At 39.4% G+C, this 22,179-nt stretch overlaps 1 protein-coding gene across 1 annotated transcript; it reads right to left on the reverse strand.

Annotated features, from left to right (window-relative positions):
• Nucleotides 1-493: 493 nt before the first annotated feature.
• On the reverse strand, nt 494-20,060 carry LOC133223815 (mediator of RNA polymerase II transcription subunit 1-like). Its single transcript, XM_061374855.1, has 17 exons — nt 19,950-20,060; nt 13,425-13,527; nt 12,324-12,405; nt 11,907-11,961; nt 11,307-11,439; nt 10,192-10,220; nt 8,862-8,933; nt 8,696-8,770; nt 7,474-7,544; nt 6,597-6,662; nt 6,033-6,141; nt 5,284-5,408; nt 4,785-4,897; nt 2,930-3,125; nt 2,478-2,573; nt 1,944-2,052; nt 494-875 (listed from the first exon to the last, which is right to left on the reverse strand). Exons 1-17 carry the CDS (start codon nt 19,973-19,975, stop codon nt 494-496), a joined length of 1,842 nt encoding a protein of 613 aa, XP_061230839.1. The 5' UTR covers nt 19,976-20,060.
• Between the last annotated feature and the right edge of the window lie 2,119 nt (nt 20,061-22,179).

Raw genomic sequence — 22,179 nt, forward strand, 5'->3', positions numbered from 1 at the left:
TATACTTTGAGACCACAAAAAAGCTAAGGTAAAAATTACTTGACTTTCAGAGACTGAGTTTACAACTTCCTTACTAAAGATTCTGTTATCCTGCCATGGAGTTGGTGGACTGTAAATTTGGCTGTCATTCAGTACCACTTCTGCATTAGGGGAAAACACCTGCAATTAGAAGTCTCTGTCTGCATAGATTACGTACGTGCAAAACTGTTCATTCATTTTCTCCATTTATTTAGCATAATGCTGATATGGATACGTGGATATGTGTAAGAATATGGTGCAAACAAAAACAAAGTTACTAGAGCAGTGTTAGACTTTCCAAATTTGGAAGTTTAAAAATGCAAATTCAGGAGCGTTACTTGTGTGTGTTTAACAATGTGCAAAGAGGAAACTCCATTCACAAATCACTAAGTAGACAGAGAGCTTGCCAAGTTTCTCCAGCTGCTTCTGCAAAAGCAATCTACACAACGGAAAATACTTCTTTCTTGTTTGATTATCAAACAATAGATTGTGTGTTTTTCTTATCTATCATAACAGCTTCTGTACTAGCTGTGGAATTACTTTCCTCTGCTCCACACAAAGCTTCTGTACTTACTGTGGGGTTACCTTTTTCTGTGTTATCACCCAGAGTTTCCGGTTTGGCTGTGGAGGTATTTTCTTTTGCGCTGTCTGTAATGCTTGGCTTATCCGTCACTACCAAATCTTGCTGACCAGCCACAGAAAGACTGTCTTCGGGACTATCAGAATGTGTAACTTGCTCACATGGTGGTTCAGGTTTCTGTTTCATGTCTGGTTTCACATCTTGTATTTCACTGGCAGCTTTCACCTTGGCAGCATTCCTGAAAATAGCTCTCATGACAACTGGGACTGACATGCAACTGAAAGAGGAAATAAAAGATTAGTCACTATTACAGACTTTATCCATCCTTCAGCTTACTTCTTTTTTTAGACTGTGGCTGACGTCTGAATGATACCTGTGGTGAAAAACCAGCCACTACCTCCTTGAATCTTTTTGCTTTGTAGAACCTAATAGTAACTGCAGTATAACTACATGTGCTATAGCGGAAACATGTTAAAACAATGAAATCAAGTGCTGGATCTTTGAGTTTAGGGGTGTAAAGCAGCTTTGATAGGAAAAGCAAGGAGGATTTGGTAAAAATAAAATCATAAGGGTGCTTTTAACGAAAAGCTAAATAATATTGTAATACAGTAATTCTTGCTGAGTTTTATAATTGTAACTTTCATGTTTTGTATAAAACCAGTACAGAGCCTATCTTCTCTAAAACACTATCTACACTAGAGTTTTTTTCTCCACTCTAACAATAGCATTACCTGGTTCTGGGAATAATATCTAGTTTTAAAACAGGTTAAAAATCCAGCCTGCATTGATCTTATTGTCATCAAATAGATCCTAGTTGTAAACTGGCTTATGCTAAATTAACTAGCACTCTCAGTCCGTTCTCTAGAGTATGTTCCTATATCACAGCAACCTGCCTCTTGGAGTTTGTTTCAGAATTTGCTTCAGAAAGCAAGCAAGACACACTGTTGTAGATATGCTGTATACACTTCACCTTCTGAAAGGAAGCACCGATTGGTGTGAGATACGGGAAGATCCCTTTCCATGCTGGTCTTAAGTTATACCAGTCATGAGACTGTCATCAGCTAAAGTCTTGAGAAAAGCATCTTTATAAAAGGTAGAACTCTTCATTCAAAAGCATTTCCCTGCCCCATCTGCTTTTTAGTTGAAATAAACACTTTCCATCACTATTCATGTTTAAAGTTTTTGAAAGAGATACTTAACACATGAAAGTAACTTATTACAACTTTTTATTAGAGTGAAGTTTTCTGGTTGCTGAGTTTATGGCCTTGTGAACACACACAATCTTTCCATTAAATGGACACCTGAGGTTTGTTCGTTCCATGTGTTGTGAAATAAAGCTACTTACCGCTTCACAGCTCTTGTTATAAAGTCATCACTAGAATTGAGAGTTGGGTCTTGAGGATTTAAATGAAGGTGACATTGGATTTCTCTGGAGGTTATAACATCAATTGTCACTAAAAAAAAACAGAATGTAAGCAATTCAAAACACTTATAAACATGAAAAACAAGCCTTTCACTCTCATGCTTCAGGAGAGGAAAGACTGAAGTCAATGAGATGGGGCTTGCAGCAGTGCTCTTGCATAACACTGGTGGTTTTTTTCCCAGTGTACCTAAAAATAGCACAAGTTACAATTTATGAATTAACTGCAGGCCAAGACAGAATAGGACTTGATTAGTTGTGTTTACTTTCAATTCTATACCAAATACTGAACACTTCAGCAAGCAGTTTATATACAAGTGCTACTTCTGTTTTCATGGTTTGCACACCATCAAGAGTAGCTCTTGGAATGCTTTTGCAACTGAGGAGCAAGAGCCTGGGTAGAACCAAATCCCTTTGTCAGCCCAGTAATGAGGACAGTATCAATTATTCCACACATACCAGAGGCTAAATTCTCATTCACGGGATGAAGGAAAAAGACAGAAAAGCTGGTGTTCTTGTGTGGTGCCACTTCAAAGTAAAGCAGTTCTGTACCATCTAGAAATAAATCCACTATTTAGTGATATGCATTGACTCTTATGGCTGCATCACATGCCAGAATTTAAAAAATACTGATAACAGTAGAATGTAATTATTCGTTACTTTGTCAACTTAGTTTATGCTTATAAGAAGTGTCAGGCCTAAAGGATTAATAACATATATAATATATATATAATTATTATATATAGACACACATATACAGAGTGTAACTCTAGAATTAAGGATTTTTTAATCATTTAAAATACTCACAAGTAGTGATAGCTTTGGCAAGGGAGCAGTAAATCTGTTAACACCCATCTTAGAAGACAGTTTCTCTCTAATACTCTGCCATTACTACCAATCATGCAATTTACCTTCATTTATATGCTTATCAGAGACACAGCTGCTAATAAGACTGTTATATGCCACTTGATGTCGAAGAATCTCTATTACACCAGGCACACACTGGGGGTGGCTAAATGGGATTTTACTGACCAAGGCCCCTGCTGAATCTGATTTTTCTGAGCCATTGTTTATGAAGTAGCAGTGCTTTGGGCAATCTGGAAGAGACTAAACAACAAATATGGTGATATTTTAAGCACTGAAAACAAAGTTTAAAGCTTGATGTTATAAGGCAACTGCACGATCTGACAACACAAATAATTTTGGAAGACATGTTGCTAGCATGTCCATCATGTCTTTGCATTTCAGTAGAAATATAATCCTTAGAGGAAGTAAAATGAGATGATCTCTTCCTCCCAAATGCATCCAAATTAAGTGAATATACCCAGAGCCAAGTGGTCAGGAGTTCAAGGGCCACCTATTCTACCAAATACTCTTAAGAACCTTGTAGGCTATAGAAATGTTAACAACCAAAATCCCTCAAAGGAATATCATAGTAGTGCTGCTTGACATCACTACTGCTTTCTTTAGAGAAGCTTGTTTGATTAGAATTTCCCAATGATTCGTATGGAGAGGAGGAGGAGAGGAGATAGTAAGAAAAATTTGCCACCTGTCCATGTCAACAGTGATTCTCTGACAAAATTAGAAGTGCAATATAGTGTTGTTACCTATTTCTGGATGCCAAGTGGCAACTGTCACCTTAAGAACAGGGCAGGGCAGTTAATTATCAGGGTCTACATTAAGAAAAGCTGAAGAGCAGAGTAGAAGTTTTTCTTTGTGTGTTCATGGAGCAAAATGGTTTCCACTACGTTCTTTTTGAGGTTAGAAATTTAGTAATTTATTCTTAGAAGTAAAACCTTTAAACTCGGAAGCGAAGCAATCTTCTAGCAAGTACTAATATTTTAGGGGGTTGCTGAAATTACAGACCTTTTTGTGTGTGTCTAATGGAAATTAAAAGTTTGTCTTAAGGGCTTTATAGACAAAAGCTTTGCTACATCTCATGTTAGCCTGGTGTAAGCTTGCTACTACCACCAACTCAAAGTTCAGGAATTAGGTAAGCAATGGACTCTGCTACCACTGTTAGTAGAAGAGAAAGAAGTGTCCTTATCTTTTCTTGCCATTAATTGCAAAATTTATGTTTCTTAGCAAAAATTAGATCATTGAATCTTGACCTTTAGCTGCCCTGTACGTAAGTCTGGCAGAAAGCCGCCGTTTTCTATTGTAAGTTTTTATCTCTACACCTAATGCAGCCTAAATTAAGTATTTAGTTATTAAAAGGGAAGCCATCTACAGATAAACCATCCTGGCTCTAGACTGTAATTGCCATCACTGTTATAACACTTTACACTTCTCCTCCTGCCAGTCCCTTTAAAAGGAATCAGTATTCTCAGTGTTATCTAATCAATAAATCTTTTTTTGTTAAAACAGCACGATATGCAGCATGACATGCAGCATGATAAAGACCTTCAAAAGTCTAGGTAAGCACCATCTTGAGACTTGCTTCTTACACCAGTCAATAAGTTTCCTTCTTTCTAAGGCATTAATGGTAAAGTTCTGAGCAATTTTTACAAGAGTAAGTATTTGGGTTACAGGCAGACAAATCACTATGACTTCAACAGCCATGCACGCAGTGTTTCATTAGTGAGGATGAGAAGCTCACTTACTTGAAAGGGTCTACCACTGTTTCATAAATAATTTGAACTATTTCCTAAGGAGCACTTAAATACTATTGGGATTCTGGGAAGTCTGCACTGCATGCTTATGGGGAAATACAGTTCAGTATGTATCTTGCACAAGGGCAAAGTGTGTGTCAAACACTATACTCACCACAAAGAAATGGGATTTGTATGTAGACACATCTTCACTGCCTTTTTCTTTAAGGGTAGACTGAACAATCAGTTCATACAGAGGAGCTCGTTTCAAGCCAGTAATCTGAATTCCTGAAACCAGGTGATTTTTTTTAAATTGGCATTTAGGTTATGACTGCACATGAAAGCCTATATTAAAAACAAACCCAAATATTTTTAAAAGATCAAAACATCAGTCTTCTTTCTTACCCCCTTTTTTGCTAATAGACATTTGAGGTAGAGTGTTTAACAGCTTTGCCTGTAATTTGTGATACTTTTCTTAGAACTTTTGTGTTTTCCACTGGTTGCTAGAACGTTACACTTGGGCTGATAGAACACAACAAGTTCTGTCCCAGAAGCCTCTTAACAACATTCACACACGGAAATAAAAAGTGAATAGGCAGTGCACAGTCACAGAAAAGTCTTAGTCTTAAAAACAATTACTTAGTTACTTAGTCTTAAAAACAATTATAACATGCCTGTCAGGCTCTGTATCATTTCAAGACTGGATAAGGACATAGGAATAGGCTGGTGAAACTTCAACACAAAGAAAGCTGGCAAATCCATGCTGAGTTCATCAGTCAATGGCAAAAAAACAGGGTTGCTGAGGGAAAAAAAAAAAGTCAGAATGAAAGCTTGCTACAGAAATTGACATAGCAGGGACTTGTAGTGTAAGGCCACTATCAGGTCCCTAGCAGTTTACTACATTCGTACTTTCTGTCTTGAGAAATGTTTTGCTATATATATGCAGCTGCAGCCTTTAACATTGTAAAACAAGGTTAATGTAAAGACTGGAAGAAAGGAAAAGTGAGCCATGGGAAACTGAGGAACAGTGAACAAGGGTGTTAGCTAGAAATCTTCTATAACGATATTTTGGTGAAGGACTGACACTGAAGAATAGAGATCAGGTGTCAGTACTGAAGGTGGGATGACAAACTGTTTTGCATAGTTAAGGTTCAACATCTCTCTATATATCTTCTGGCTTCAAATCTATGAATAAATCCATAGTTCAGTGTAATTGACACAGCTAAATATGAACACAATAACTTTACATTCCATTTGGGAAATCTGTAAAAGCCAAAGGTTATAGCTGGTGTATCTGTGGAGCATAACACCATCAATAAAACAGAGCTTCCTGTTTTAGCACAGGCTAAATGTAAGTTATGCTGAGGTTAGTGCTGATGACTTGTAAGTCCACTTCTGTATTGAGAAGTGTCCAGAGCCTCACCCATCCTCTCCACCTTGAGAATCTGCAAGCAGTGGAGAAAGAGGAAGTTTGTGGAGCGTATCTGTGCCTTCAACAGTTACAACTGTCTTTGTTCCACATACCTGGGAACCTGAGGGAGAAAGAGGACTGCATTATTTTCTTTATGTCAGTGTAGATTAAACCTGTGTATACAAAACATGCAATGGGAAGGTCTTTTAAAAGTCAGGTCCAATTGACAGCCTCACTGGCTTGGGCAGCAAGGAGAATGCTGCACAGACCATACCGAAAATGCAAAAGCAATAGGTGCTTTTGGAATATGCCATGAAATAGATCAACCAACCACCATTTTCATTCTGGCTAGGCAGTTACTTTGTTTGATATCACTCTTACTTCAGTTTGGGTCAACAGCCAAGAAATGGGAAAGTAGTTTCCCAATGTACGTTATAATCATGCTGAAGTGCGTCACATAAATCATTCTGCTAAACTAGAATTTTAAGTCTTATTTCTGAGTTTCATTAATGAACTTAATGAAACAGGTAGCACTGAAAAAATTATCATGAGTTATTTCTGCTTTTCTAGCTTTACCAGGATTTAGCTCTTCTTCCAAAATTTGATAAGGAGAAATGTAAAATTCAATGTTCATAGGTGTTCCTGAGGAATAAAAAAAATAATTACTACACAGGTCACTACAAGGCATCTTGCACAAAGGGGAACAAAACAGGAACAGTATAGGTGGGCAGAAGGGGATTCCTTGTAAGTGTACACCTCTAATTACAGTATATGCTCAAATCACAGCATTTTCTTTGTCAGGATTTAACAGTTAAACCCTCAGTCATCAGATATCTTTGAAAAGATTAGAACAAGTTTTTATCTCTTGCACAATAATCTGTTGTTCAGCCTAAAATATACTAGCTAAACTGGAGCTTTCAGTGTCTAGCCGGAAAGAGAAGGGAAAGTTGTAATACTTGTATAAGGGATACTTAACATCAAGCTGTGCAACAGGATAGTGGTAGCATGTATTAAAATTACTTTTATGAACTAGAAAGCATTAAAGCTTGCTTCTGACAGTAGATGAGCCAAAAAATCCTTATCAACTGACTGTATTTGACATTTAGGCGACATGAGGATTTTCTCAGCTACCACTGCTGTCATCTCATGGTTACTCCCAAACTGTGGTTTCCCACATAACCTCAGAATATTACTACCTTTGTTTTTAGGCTGCTGCAAAGTCAGCGTTGTAGTAAGTGATAAACCACATGGCCTTTTTGTATTGTTTCCTTCTGTATGTCTGCACACCATGTGAGAATGCAGACAAGGTAAATCCCTACAGCACGTTTTCTTTATTATGATGAATCTTTACTGTAAACAAAGACAAGTAACAAAACAAAAGATCAAGCAAAAATAGTAGGAGTTTTTTCTTTGAAATCAGAAAAAAAAAAAAAAAAAAAAGGAAAAAAATCACCTCCAGCTCTTGGCACCAGGTGTCCTACTTTTCCATGAAGTACTTCCATGACTCTGTTTACATCCTCTGATCTAGTTCAAAACACATCTTGATTAGTGTTTCCTGAGTTGCAGTGCTGGCTCGGCTCATGTAAAGGATAATTTGCAACCTTAATCAAAGGGAGACAGTGCTTTCTTGGAAGTAGATTGTGTCTTCATTTGTTATGACAGCTTCCAAAACACCATCATTCCATTCATGCTTTACTCCTAAGACTTGGGTTTCCAGTTTCACCCCTGTATCTGAGCTGTTTCATGTTGCAATTTAGTGTGCTATTTAGCAGAAATGAAGTGGGACAAAAACATTGGAGTGGCAGGTTGAGCAAAGAGTGAGGAAATAACCTGCATAATTTAACTCCAACAGAACCAATCTCTAAGCACAAATGTGACCATACAGCTGAATACATACAGCTATACAATTACATGGCTGTGTATTAAAACTCTGCAGTGCATTAACTTACATCATAGATGAGATGAATAATCTGTTTAATGCATAAATAATACTGAGATATCAGTGATCAGAAAGGGTATAGTATATTTATTCACAGAGTTAGTATGCTTCATAAAGGAACACTGTACAAAAATGAACCAAGGGTGTGTTTCAAGTTACAAAATACTTCCTGAGGGCAAGGTATCAGAAAAGATGCTTCAAAAATCCAGAAGAAAAACACTGCCCTCAACTGATATTCTTAAAAGAATGAAAATTATCGTACAACTACCAGAGGGTTTAGGAAAATCTGTTCTCCATCTGTCTGTAATCCTACCCTTTGAAAGGAGAAATGAGAAAAGGAAGGATAGAAGAAAAGGTAGCATCCACTACTCCTCAACTAAAGCCTGAGTTTTGATGCTCAAACAGCAGGACCCCAAAAGGGATATTCTACTTCTGCCACAGGGAGATCCAAATGTGACTGCTGATTTTCAGGCGCACTGTTTGCTCCTGTGGGTGGTCACATGCACACACACACCCAAGCTCTGCTCTAGCAAGTCTCCTAGATAAAGCACACGAGTTCAGTAGATGGTCTTGTTTGGCGTGCCTGGTTGACAAACTGCAGAAAAGCTTCAGGCTTTCCAGTGCAAGAAAACTCATTAACCTTCAACATGCCTCTCTATAATTAGATCAGTTAATTTGGTTTTTAGTGAAATGAAGGGGTGGAGGGAAGGGCAGAAAGAAGTAGACTTCAAATTACCTGTGCAGAAGAGACATTGAATAGAGATCTTTTTCAAGGGCCTGCAAAGCATGGTATCCCTTAGCTTTCATTTCACTGCGAGAGAAAGAAGACAAAGTATTATTCCTGTAAGTAAACAATAGCTAGGCTATGGACTGTAAGTTTTCAAGTAAAAACTAGTTGCAACCTGTCTCCTGGAATTTGATACACATTTGACAGCTCTTCTAGAATCTTTCCAAAGGCATCATAGTTCTTCATCCTACCGAAAAGAAACAACTGCTATCATGCTAGTAAATGAGATGGATAATCACAGAATGGTTTGGGTTGGAAAGGACTTTCAGATCACTCAGTTCCAGCCCTCTGCCATGGGCAGGGACACTTTCCATTAGACCAGGTTGCTCCAAGCCCCTGTGTCCAACCTGGCCTTGAACACTGCCAGGAATGGGGCAACTACAGGTTCTCTGGGCACCCTGTGCCAGCTCCTCAGCACCCTCAGAGGGAAGAACTTCCTTTTATCTAACCTGAACTTCCCCTGTTTAAGTTTAAACCCATTGCCCCTTGTCCTATAACTAGAGTCCCTAATGAAGAGTCCCTCTCCAGCATCCTTGTAAGCCCCCTTCAGATATTGGAAGGCTGCTAAGATCTCCATGCAGCTTCTCTTCTGCAAGCTAAACAGCCCCAATTTTCTCAGCCTGTCTTCATATGGGAGGTGCTCTTTTATATCTAACTTGCTAGAAAAAGCACTGTGTTAGAGTGATGTAGGCCTCCTCCTTATCAGATCTTACAGTAGCAGTACTGCTTTTAAATTTCTTAGAAGACAACAGGAAATACAAATCCTTGGTTCTGTTGCAAATGTAATTACAACCAACACTGGTTAAACATGCACTCCTGAAAGCAACAGATGTGCATGATACACAAATCTGACAGCTCATCAACTGCAAAGCACTCTTCCTGATGTACCAATAAAGGTGGTCAAATAGTAACACTTCCTTAATACAATGCACTTGTACATTGTTCTTTTCATCAAACTATCAAGGATTGTATTAGTACTGCATTTCATAACACCTGTGAGAAAGACAGATGTTAAATACAATTGGTAGGTACATCAATCCAAAAAGAACAAGGGACAAGTGGCTTGCTTAAGTTTGTGAAGGAATGGTTCAGACTGTTCAAAACCCAGAATTCGTGCAGCTTCTGACTAGCTGTGACTGCCTGGAGCTCTGCTTGGACCAAGCCACCAAGTATTTACTTACCTGCTTAAATGAATTTTTCAAGCCTTACTAAACTCTCTAGTGCTGCAGTCAGAGACCTGTACTCAGGAAGACATACCTTCCTTTTCTGTGCAGGTGTGGCTGCAATGTGGATCAGCAGAGAACCCAAATAAGCCTGCCTGGACTTTCACACAAATCCTTTCCAGACAGAAACGTAAACAAGTCACTTGGCCCTTCCATGAGCCTTTCCAGCTGGATTAGAAATTCCTTTCAATTCAACAAGAGACTCTGTACATGATTCTTTACCTTAGATGCTGTGCCATGTCATCGCAAACCTATAGGAATAAGAGAGAGGAGTTTCTTGTTTCTTACCATCCTTTGTGAAACATCTCTTAAAGGCGTTTCACTGGTAACCATAAGATTGTTCCTTGCCCATTATTGTTAATTAGCTGAATAGTTAACTTAAAAAAGTAAAACACAAAAAAACAACAAAAAACAGACTAAGATTAAAATAGATAAAACACAATATTAATATAATAAGGACAAAGGCTCTGTGGAAGAGAACAAAACTGACAGGATAAAGCTAACAGCTTGTTGTTAAATTCTTCCATGGGGAAAAAAAAAAGTAATCTTTGCCAGTTTTCCTTTTATTGACATTACTAGAAGTCTGAATATGCATTCCCATCCTAATGATATCAGCCAGCACTCATTGATCAACAGCCCTGTGCTGGTGAAGAAAAACAACTTGAAATTCCTGGGCCTACTGCAACTGAAAAACTGGGACTAAATTAACTTCAAATGAATGTCACAATTTGGATACTTACTGATAAAAATCAGACTTTCTGCTCCCTGCCCCCCCACAACAGCTTGTTATTTCTTTGATCTGAAGGATCTTGCATCTGAAGGACGAACAACTACAGAACATGGAATGTGAACTGCAGAGTGACATTTTGCCCATGTTTTGATGGAAATTTTGCAAGAAAAACATCCTGTTAGCAGGAATGCACATACTCCTAAAGAAGGCAGAAAAAAAACCCCAGAATCTCTGGTAACAGTTCCAAGAGATTCATTGGGAATATATATCGCACTACACCTTGGCAGGAAAATATTTTAAGACCCTATTATTTACTGTATGTTGATAACACCAAAGTGTGAGAATGTAAGTATTTTTGCAGAGTATTACGACATTGTTGGATGGTCAGCTGAGTTTTACCTTGATATTTAGCACTGCAGTACTTCATATCTGTAACTGAGTGGTAAATTTAGATGCCCTAATTCAGATGCCTAAAGAAGTAGCTAGTGAGATGCACAAGCTGGCACGTGTGACAAGGCCAAAAGGAAGTCAAAGACTTCCTGATGTGGCAGCTGGAGACCAAGTGTGAAACTACAGGGAGGTGAGAGACACAGAAAATGAACTTTACCACAAGAGCATCTCCAAGGTGAGCTAACTTTACATCCACCACACTTCCATCCATCTTCAGCTGAACTTCTACGTAAAACATGTTTGATGTTATGTAGCAGGTAGTCCCACTGGGGCTAATATGAGCATTAAGCCTGAGGGGAGAGGAAAGAGAGAACGAAAAATCCAACCAACCAAACAAAAGGAGGCTTGTATATCTAAAACTTCTGTCACACAAAGAAAGGAAATAGGGATAGTTCACTTGGTCGTGGGAAGAGACACCAGGGATGCTTCAAAAATAACTTTTCCTTGGCTCAGCTTCTGAAAACTGTCCAGCCAGGCAATATATCTGTGCTCTGCTCTTTGCATTTTCATGCAGTTTGCTGAGTATTAGCCACCTCTGTCTATAGCTTTGGGATCTAGGCATTCATGCCTTCCCTTCAACCAGCAACTTCCTCCATAAACAGCAAAGCAAAATTGGCAGTTGTGCCCCTTATGAGTAATACACTCCATTAAAACACCAAGCTAAAAAAGAATATTGTTGGCAATCCATCGAGATGGTATTCCTCACTGGACTTGGGGCCATGCTTGCTCATTTGCCTTTATTCATAAACAAACTTACCCTTTTTGTTTGGATAAAGATTCCAATCTGTTTATCACAGAAAACAAAGGTTTAGCTGCAAAAAATGGAAATGTTATTTACTCAGGCTGCAATGATCTAAAAGTAGAACCAGTATTACCCTGCATTAAAGAGTATGATTTAGGTAATGAGGAAATAGTATCTCTTGCATGACTTCTTGTTATTAATGACAACTCTTACCCTAATGAGGGCTGTGCTGGGTAGAGCTTATTTGCAGATTTTGAGGATAGTTATAGCCTGAAGGCTTAGCTCAAAGATGAGTCACAAGTCTCTTGTGCTATATCCACCTCTATGTTTGTACATTTGACCCCTTTGTACAGAACATAATCAATAGAGAAGGATGGGAGATTCCACAGAATATTATATTAAAAAATACAGAGTTATCTGACAGCTCATTACCATTTATCATCCTCTGTATCTTCTCCATGCAAGAGAGCAATGGACCATCTGGAGCATTGCTGTCAGGCTGACGTGGCTTATCCTAGCACATTTGTGAAAACAACAGAGAAAGACTCCTTAAATTACTAGCCAAAGAAGAATATCACTTCAAGACAGAACACACATGCCCAGTACAACAAAACACTATTTACTTCTTCTTGTCAAACATAGAGGTGACCTATGATTCTAGCTAGCTCTGAAGTGGCAGCACTGAATGGACTTGCGAAGACCGTACTGTGCAGTAATTGTGTATCAGAGGTCTTTGGAGCAGGGAGTGGCTCTCCATTCCTTTTGAGTTGAACATAAGCTATGCCAGCTAATTTCACCATGATACTAGAGGTCAACTAAGAAATTACTTAGGTTTTCATTTTAGGAGGAACCTGCCTGAGTAAAAAGGAGAGATCAGTAAGTGCCGTAGGTGTACTTGGTTAGACTCAGGGAGCAAGTCCCAGCTGAAGGTACTAACTTGAGTAGCAAGCAAACTCCCAGCTTCTCTTCTAGCTCTTGCCTGAAAACTTCTCATACTTCACACTTCAGTTCACAAAGAACATTCACTGCTGAAAAGTTTTTCACTATGTTCAGCCTCAGGACATTGTTTTCAGAGTAAGGCTTTAGTTAAGCATTAATGAAAAGAAGCATGGAAACAAACGGGACTTTTATCCTAAGCTCACAGCAGTTGTTTAATTTGCTTTTTACAAAGATGATTCTTAAATAGAATTAGTTATTGGAAGAGTGGGAAGCATGGAATAGCTTAAGGTATATCACAGCAGGAGAGAGCCTAGATAGCAAGTTTCTGACCAGTTTCTGAAAAACAGTCTTTTCTCCGAGTCCTATGGGCAAGAAATTATCTTTACATACTATGAATGCGCTAAAGATAATGAATGGAAAATAACCTGAAATACCAGATAATGGGGAGCTAACTCCTGAAGTTCAAATAATGCAAGAAGCAACCTCTGAAGTGTTAAAATAATGCAGGAAAGGTTTTGCTGTTTGTTTTGGGTTTTTTTTAATCTGGTGCTGTAACAGCACAGATCCTTCTCTCACCTAATCTGCAATTCTTACCATGCAAAAATGGACAAGTTTCAGAGTTTCAGTCCATGGTCTTTGCTGATATTTTAAACGCAGCTTTTCCATTAAGGCTTTGGTAGAACTGTCATTGGTAGCACCTGAAAAACATGTCAAAATGTTCTAAATATAATGGCATGTATTTACATCGGCAACCAGAAATGCTGGAGGAGGAAAAATACCAAAACTTGCAAAGGACATAGGTGTTAGGCTTGAAAAGAGGAGGTAGGAAAAAAATAATGTTTTGGTTGAATTTTGCATCCAAGTATCTAATTTTTGCAAGACTTCTGACAGAAAAGGTTGAGGAGATTTTGTATAGGCAAGTATTCTAATTGTTAAGTACTGAAAATCAGCCTGATCTTCAGCCTATTAAACAACGAGGCTTTCTTTACACGTGCACAGTCTCATCTGTGTATTCTTAATAAACACCAAGGCCTTGCCACGGGTTTCAGGCATCCAGATTTCTACACCCACCTAGAGCTCATTAGAGCTAATTTTGATTAGGGATGAAAAATAAGAATGTTTTACAGTGAGTGTGTGAAACACTGCAACAGGTGGGGAGGTGGTAGATGCCCCATCCCTGAAACATTCAAGGCCAGGATATACAGAGCTCTAAGGAGCCTGATCTAGTGGAAAACGTCCCTGCTTATTGGGGGGATGCAGGAAATGGGACTAGATGATGACCTTTGAAGGTCCCTTTCAACTCCTTTTGCAGAAGGATAATCTCCATGCAGAGTTGCAACTCTTGTTTGGTTTGGTTTGGTTTCTTTCTCTCATTGGGCTGGCAAGGAAGGAGAACCTGGCCAGGAGAAGCAACATTTTAAGTCTATCTTTCTGGCTTTACACAGAATCAGAGGCTCAAAGAAACCTGTTCGTTTTGTTTGGTTTGTTTTTTTTGCTGGGATATGGTGCATCCATAACCACTAATTCCATCATGAATAAACCTGGAGTGAAATTCCTAATACATCAGCCTGAGAAAGACAAGACTCCAGACTGATTATTAAGAGGAAATTGAGCCCCTGCAACGTGCCTCTGCACTCTGCTTTGCCCCTTAGCACAAGAAGGAACATCGCCAAGTGCTTCCTTCACCTAGAGGACACGACAGCCACAGAGAAATTTCCCCTCTGAGCTAGCAGCACTTCAGGAGGGCAGGAAGACAAACTAGGAGAGGAATCTCTAACACTTGGCATGCATCAAGCAGGGATGGTGAGTGGGGGTTAATATCATCTTCCTCCTGCTGGGAGTATGAGAGAGCAGAAGTGCTACAGGAGGACTGCAGCCCCTCCTCTACATCCACCTCCATCCACATCACAAGAAACCACAGCTCCTACTTGCAGCACTTGCACCACAGCACCTACAGATGCTGTACAGGGCAGTAGACTTGCTCCCTCACAAAACTGGTCCCCAAGAGCTAGTGTTTGAAATTGAGAAGCTCAATAAGCACAGCAAGATCACCTCTCAACTCAGTGAATTTTTAGGAGCGAGCACTCTGTAGATCACGCTCTCCCACACCCGAGTCCTAAGGAGAAGGACTGAATTTAACTGGGGTACAAAAGCAACAATCATTCAGCGAAACAGGGAAACATTCCATAAGGGACCTTTTAATCTAACTCAGGGGTGGAAAGCATGGGGAGAGATTATAGCTATCTGTAATTTTTGCATTGTATTTGTGCATTTTTGTGGTCACCATGTTGCTAGTCTCCTTGTACACAGGAATCTGTGCTCAATGGCAGCATGAGGTTCAAGGTTTAATCCTAGACCTTTGTACAGGCACCAGCTTGAAACTTGGTCATGGGGGAATGCCAGATCTACAGCAAGAAGAGCATGTCTCCTACATAAACGCTGTTTGGCAGCATTTCAAGATCTCTCACAGCAAACTTTCTGTTTCCAGCTGTCATCAGCCATGCTGCAGTGCCTGAATTAGTCTCAAAACATGTAACGGAGATGAGCTTGGACTTGTGTGTAGGTACCTGAGTAGAAAGGAAATAGTCCAGTGGCCTCACTAACATTACAGAGAAAACTACACGTGGACCCAGGAATCCTAGGAGAAGTGCAAGATATGTGCCAAGAAGCAGTAGTTGTCTCCAAACAGACAGGCATGAAGTGTATTACTTAGGGAAAGTCAGTGCATCTGAGAGAGTTAAAATACGTATTTCAGCTTTTATAAAGGAGATGGAAGGCGATCAAATAAATTGATCTGTGATCTTAATACTGACTCCAGTGGTTTGACAATGTCTTGAATAAGCAGAAAAGTAAATTATTTGCTGACCCTCTTGAAGAGAGCACTTCCAAAATAATGAAGGGGAACGTGCCACTGTTTGCTTTGTCTGCACAACGGCTGTTCTGCAAACAGAGGACTTTAAGTAATCACAGTTCAGCATGACTGATAAGCCTAAAACTCACTTTAATTTTTAAACACAAAATACTCTTTTCCATTTTGCTCAAATGTATATATTTAGGTAGACGAATTTGCATGATTTTTCCAGGATAGGGATAGTGCCAGTTTTTCATAACAAGAAAAATATTCAAAGACATATAGTAGCCTCTATACCTACATAAAACTGTAACATTGGCTAAGATCATACATGAGAAACAGCAGCTTAAGCACTGTCAGAAAGCTCCTTGGATCAAGGTGTTGTTCCAGTATTCAGAAATGTTCTATCAAATTACCACACTCAAGAGAAGAGTTAAGAGTGATGAATAATTAACAATGTTCTAATTATAGCATCTCAGGCATATTAGACACACAGATGTTGAACTGGCTCAGTTCATGGAAAAAAACAAAACCAACTGGCCAAGCATTATCATCAGTGTAGAAGATAACAGGAATTACTGCATGAATCCTGCATGCCCACCTGCTCTACACTAATCTGTGTTCAGCAAAAACTGCTGCTTAAAGAAGCTTTCATGTGCACAGTTACAAAAGAAATAAATTGTGCCCAGAGAAAATCTTCTCTTACTCTCAAATAATTGGAGGTTATCTTATCCCCTTTTAAAGGGTTTTAACCCCCCTTCTTCAGGGGACCTTTTAAAAACTGCATTATTATTACTACTTTGCTTATTTTTGTCTTGGTTTTCTGCCTCTTGCTAAATTCCTGACTCTGTAACACGCTTCACAATGCATTCCCTGGGAACACTGTGATTCATATGAAAATAACATTTTGTAATTTTACAGTTCTTCCATTTCTGGTGATTTTTCTATTTAATTGAATGGTACTTTGTTTCTCTGAGAAAGGATCAACACGTTTTCCATTTGTACTCTTGCACGAATTCAAGCAAATTATTACTTTCCATGATGATACTCTAGACTTAACAGAGAACAAGGGAAAACTTTGCACAGTGTTGATACATTTCAGTGATAGCAATTTGGAAAAGATTCCAGGAATTCCATATTCGGTGCAACATTGGTGTATTTTTTGTTCCTGGTTTGGGGGGGGGGGGGGGATGTTGGGGTGTTTTATTAATCTTACACCCAGTCTTGAAGTTTTTTCATCTAAAGAATGAAAATCAAAATAAATCACCAGCAGTATCTTCACTGGCCTGCTTCCAACTCCTTCTTGGAATTGCATCTTTCCAGAATCCCTCAGCTGAACTGTTAATCAGACAAACCAGCAGCCACGTAACAGCCCATAGTAACTCTAAATACAGAATTGAGGCCTGGAGCAGCCAGTGAACACCAGTGGTTCCAGTCAGAACTGCAGGATGCATAAGAGGTGTTGCTGTGATTATCTGAATTGATACCCGGTCAGGAGATCAGAGGTAATACTAGGTTATTTCAGAAAGTGCCACGGGATTTCAGAGTGATCAGCAGTGATGGGGCTATAAAATGGGCATGTAACTGGAATGTGGATATAAAACATGGTGAGCTTTCAGGCAATTCCTGTATCTATCCTAGGTGCTCCTCCCTCTTAGGTAGGCTTAACCCAGTGCTGCTTAGCTTTTATGAATCACATCTTAGTCTGATACAGTCTGGAGTTTATGGCTTTACAACCCATAAATACTACAGTATGTTTTGTGATCTTCACTCTCTACATCAACTCCACAGTTATGGATTGTAAATATTTAGCTCCTGAGAATAACATCAGAATGCTGATATCTGCATTTTTTTCATTGTAGCCATACAGACTAAAGTTTTACTTCACAACTTACTGAATAGGCTGACGCATTTAACACTGGCAGGCTTTGACTATTTCCTACTCCTTTACTGGGAGTGACTAAGATCCTTCAAACCTGAAAGCTGTACAGAGAACCATCAAAAAGCTAGGTTCATAGCAAACAGCCATGGATGTAGAAATGCATTGACACTGATAGGGGTATCTTTTTCTCAGAGCATAGTCAAGATACGGATAACATTTGATTTCTACTTGACATGAGCATTACAATCTCCAAGTAATTCTTATCTAAGTCTTTTCCCAAAGGTACTAGGGGCATGCAACCATGATTTAAATACCCACATGAATGAACATGGGAGAGCTGGCTTCACATGCACACAGTTTCCCTTGACAAGGTTTCATAGGACACTATAACGTGTTCATAACTGAATATTTGTTGCTTACTCCACACCTCTCATCTTTTAAAGAATTTTCTGATCATTTTTAAAACTAAAATCAGGCATTGCACGATTGTTCATGTTCTTTACTGACATCAGTCAGCTGAAATCAATGAAACCCATCACTTCAGAGCTGTGCTTCAAGGAGCTTTCCACCAGTACGTGTCAAAGCTAACTGCATGGAGGCCAAATTATCTTCTTTTTCCACATTGGGAAACACAGATATGGGGAAAGGAAGTGACCATGGCCACAGAACTAGAAACTGAACTGCAATTCACCTGACTCCACTACAGCTTGTCTCCATGAGAAAGAAGAAAATCTTCAAAGAAAGAAAGAAAGAGATGGGGAAAGAGACTAGAGAAACACAGGAGGAAAAGCTGTAAAAAGACATGTAAAAACCATGAAACAAGTATGAAACCATGTAAAGTACGAAAACAGGAGCAATAGAAAAAGAAGGATATGGAAAGCAGGAAAGAGATTAAAAGGAAAAGGTGAGAGAAGTAACAGACACATCTAACATTAGAAAAATATTTTTTACTGTATTTTTTGTGTTATTTTCATGACAGAACAATTAAACGGCTTTAGGCCTACTCGGAGCTATTTTAAACCAATGCTGGTTTAGAGATTATTGTTAGCCTTAAGTGTTCTGATTGAATACACATCAGGATATGGGTTATATAACATGCAGACTAAAAAGAGAAACAGCACTCAGTGGCAAATACTGATTTCAGTAAAACAGTATGTGGGAAGGACACATTTTACAGGAAAGGAAATACCATAAAGGAGCTCAATCCCAACAAATGCCAGTTAGAGATGTTACACCAGTGCCATGCAGACAGGTACTCCATAAAACTACATATTTTACGTCACTCTACATTGGTTAAGCAAATTGATACTGCTTTTCATGTCTTATGTTTTAAAACCAAACACAAACTATGAAGACTTGCTATAATTACACACAATAAACATTGTATTAAACGTTTTAGTGCCTTCATATTTTTAGACATTTGGTAATTCCTTAACTAGGTTCCTAATAATGTTTTTATCTGTTCTAATATCTCATAAACCAACTGTGCTGTAACCCTCAAATCTCAGATGTCCAGATTTCTAGTCACCTACTCAAATGATGTAATTTCTCCTAGCTCTGTTGAATGACAAGATGAATGACTGCAAACTCATCATTACTCTTGAATCCATTGTTATTCAAGTCACATCACTGCATTTTCTCTATAGGCACAAAGCAAGCTGTGAGTGCGAAGCACCATGTCTAACTCATACGGAGCACTGAGAATTCATTTGGACAGCTAATAGAGTTAAGCAAATGCAAGTATCTCATTACCCAATAGCTGATTACAATAATCCCACTATCTTGCTTTTACAGAGCATGTATCTGTTTGCAAGTGTAGGGGGACATGTGTGGCAAGTTTGGAGGTAGTCACAGACGATGGGAAGTTCCTCTGTCAGATGACAGATTAAGATATCCTTGCATTGAGCAAGAGTAGTAGGAGCAAGTGCCCACACAACCTATGTGTGTGTGTGTATTTGCAGTATTCAGAATCTGGACTGGGTTCCTTCATTCTGAGAATAGGTGATGTTTATCTGTGCATACCACAGTAATAGTCCCTGGGTTGTATGTACTGCAAAAGCATAAAGACAGACAGACTATTCCTGCCTTGTATAACTTAACCTCTAAATATAAAAAGCAGATGAAAGTTGTCTTGGGAAATGGACAGACAGTGGAATTGCCAAGATCAGAGCAGGTTAGTGACACAGTAAGAGTAAGTCATGGTTTAAAACCCCAGCCAGCAACTAAGCACCACACAGCAGCTTGCTCCCTCCCAGCTGGTGGGATGGGGGACAGACGCAAAAGGGTAAAAGTGAGAAAATTGATGAGTTCAGATAAAGACACTTTAAAGGCAAAGCAAAAGCTGCACACGCCAGCAAAGCAAAACAAGGAATTGATTCACCACTTCCCATGGTCAGGCAGGTGCGCAGCCATCTCCAGGAGAGCAGGGCTCCGTCCCGCGTACTGGTTATGTGAGAAGACAAACACCTTCACTCTGAATGTCCCCCTCTTCCTTCTTCTTTCCCCACTTTTTATTGCCAAAAATGATGTCATATGGTATGGGACACCCCTTTGGCCAGTTTGGGTCAGCTGGCCCAGCTGTGTCCCCTCCCAACTCCCTGCGCACCCCCAGCCTGCACACTGGTGATGTGGGAAGCGGAGAAGGCCTTGACTCTGTGCAAGCACTGCTCAGCAATAACGAAAACATCCCTGCCTTATCAACACTGTTTTCAGACGAAATCCAAAATATTGCCCTATACCAGTTACTAAGAAGAAAATTAACTCTAGCCCAGCCAGCACGGAGTGGAATTAGGATTACCTGAATCCCAATCCTATAGGCTGTCCCCTAGGATGTGCAGTTGTACTGCCTAACAGCAGGAACCAAAATAAGTTTTGTTACATCAGGTTCTTCTGCTAGTTTTTGGAAACAGACAGGGACACGCAGATGGAGATTCAACCCCCCGATATGTGCATCACCTTCTGAAGGCAGGCATTGCTCTCTGCTGTGTGGTGGGAGCTACATACTGCATCTGCACGTGGGGTTGCCAGCTATATACCTCAAGTGTAGTATGTCCCTAAAACCTGACTGTCCCTTACACACTCATCCAAAAGCACAGAGCTACAAACCTGGGAAGCATGAGCATGCTGATAATCAGCCAAGCCATAGTTTACCATATTCATCACTTGCTACTTGTGATTTCTCACAACTAGTACAAACTGGAGGCAGGCGAAATCTCCTAGCTCTTTCCTTACTTTTTTGTTGAGGATGGAGGGGTGGGTTTGAGCTGGATGTTTTCTTTCCTTCAGTCCTGCTACCTATAAAGTCCATTAAATCACAAATACATTTCATGCATCCCTATGCATTGTTAGCAAACCACTGTCTAATAAATTCCAATACAGTTGTGCCACCAGCATAAAAGAGAAGAAATTGCCCATAATAGCAGGAAATCCCACCCCTCTGTTTTGATTTCAGTTCAGCGATACTTCACAACGCAAAGGCCCACAGACCCAACAGGTTGGGCTGAAATAGGAGGGTTTCCTCAAGAGCTTCTAAGTGGTTTTGTTCCCTTTCTGTTTTGTACCTCAGAAAAATTAAGTCTCACTCACCCTGGAAGATTTATTGAGATCTTGAGGGAAGATTTTTTATACATGATAAGGTGGTTTTCCAAAGAACGCAGTTCATTTATCTGAACAGAAATCTAAGATAAAATTAAAGCATTTAATTTAAATTAAAAAAATAAAATTAAAGCATTTTAATTTAAAAGCATGCTTCAGATATATATTGTGTGCTATAGAATGTGTGCTAAAGGGAACAAATGGTTTTTGTTCCCTGGGAAAGGAAATTGCACATTAGTGTTTTTCCCGAAGATTTGAACGTGTTTTGTCTGACATGTGCACTGTATCTTTAGTTCTTGTCCTGGTTTTGACTGGGATAGAGTTAATTTTCTTTCTAGTAGTTGATACAGAGCTGTGGTTTTAGATTTAGTACGAGAATAATGCTGACAACACATTGATGCTTTAGTTGTTGCTCAGTAGTGCTTACCCCGATCAAGGACTTTTCAGTCTCTCAGGCTTTGCCAGTGAGGAGGTGCACAACAAGCCAGGAGGGAGCATGGACAGGACACCTGACCCAAACTAGGCAAAGGGATATTCCATACCATAAAACTTCATGGTAGGTATATAGACTGGGGGGAGTTGGCTGAGAGCCAGAAATCACTGTCTGGGGATGGACTGGGCAACAGTCAGCAGGTTGTAAGCAAGAGTATTGTGCATCACTTGTGTTTCTTGAGTTTTACACATCTGTCTCTTTTTCCTATTATTGTCATATTTATTTCAATTATTAAACCGTTCTTATCTCAATCCACAGGTTTTACCCTCTTCCAAGTCTCTTCCCCATCCCACTGGGAGGTGAGGGGACTGTAAGTGAGGGGCTGCATGGTGCTTAGCTGCCAGCTGGGGTTAAACCATGACATTCACAGTGTCAATAATCTGCTCTGATCTTGGCCAGTTCACTGCCCATCCATCTCCCATCCCAACTTTCATCTGCTTTTTATATTTAAAGGTTAAGCTCTACAAGGTACAACTTTTAAAATACCACATCTGTTTAGAATAAATGAAATCCTTGTCAGTATCAGTTG

The sequence above is a fragment of the Neopsephotus bourkii genome, unplaced genomic scaffold, assembly GCF_033783945.1.
Source record: "Neopsephotus bourkii isolate Nb327-2 ecotype Australia unplaced genomic scaffold, CSIRO-AGI_Nbou_v1 NB_1655, whole genome shotgun sequence".
Lineage (NCBI taxonomy): Eukaryota > Metazoa > Chordata > Aves > Psittaciformes > Psittacidae > Neopsephotus > Neopsephotus bourkii.

Coding starts and splice junctions, on each gene's coding strand:
- LOC133223815 (XM_061374855.1), bottom strand. CDS start 19,975: ATGGCTGCGCACCTGCCTGACCATGG. Junction 11,962..12,323: donor GATACAGAGGATGATAAATG/GTAATGAGCTGT, acceptor CATTTTTTGCAG/CTAAACCTTTGTTTTCTGTG. Junction 2,053..2,477: donor GAATGAGAATTTAGCCTCTG/GTATGTGTGGAA, acceptor GTTTTTTTTTAG/TGACAATTGATGTTATAACC.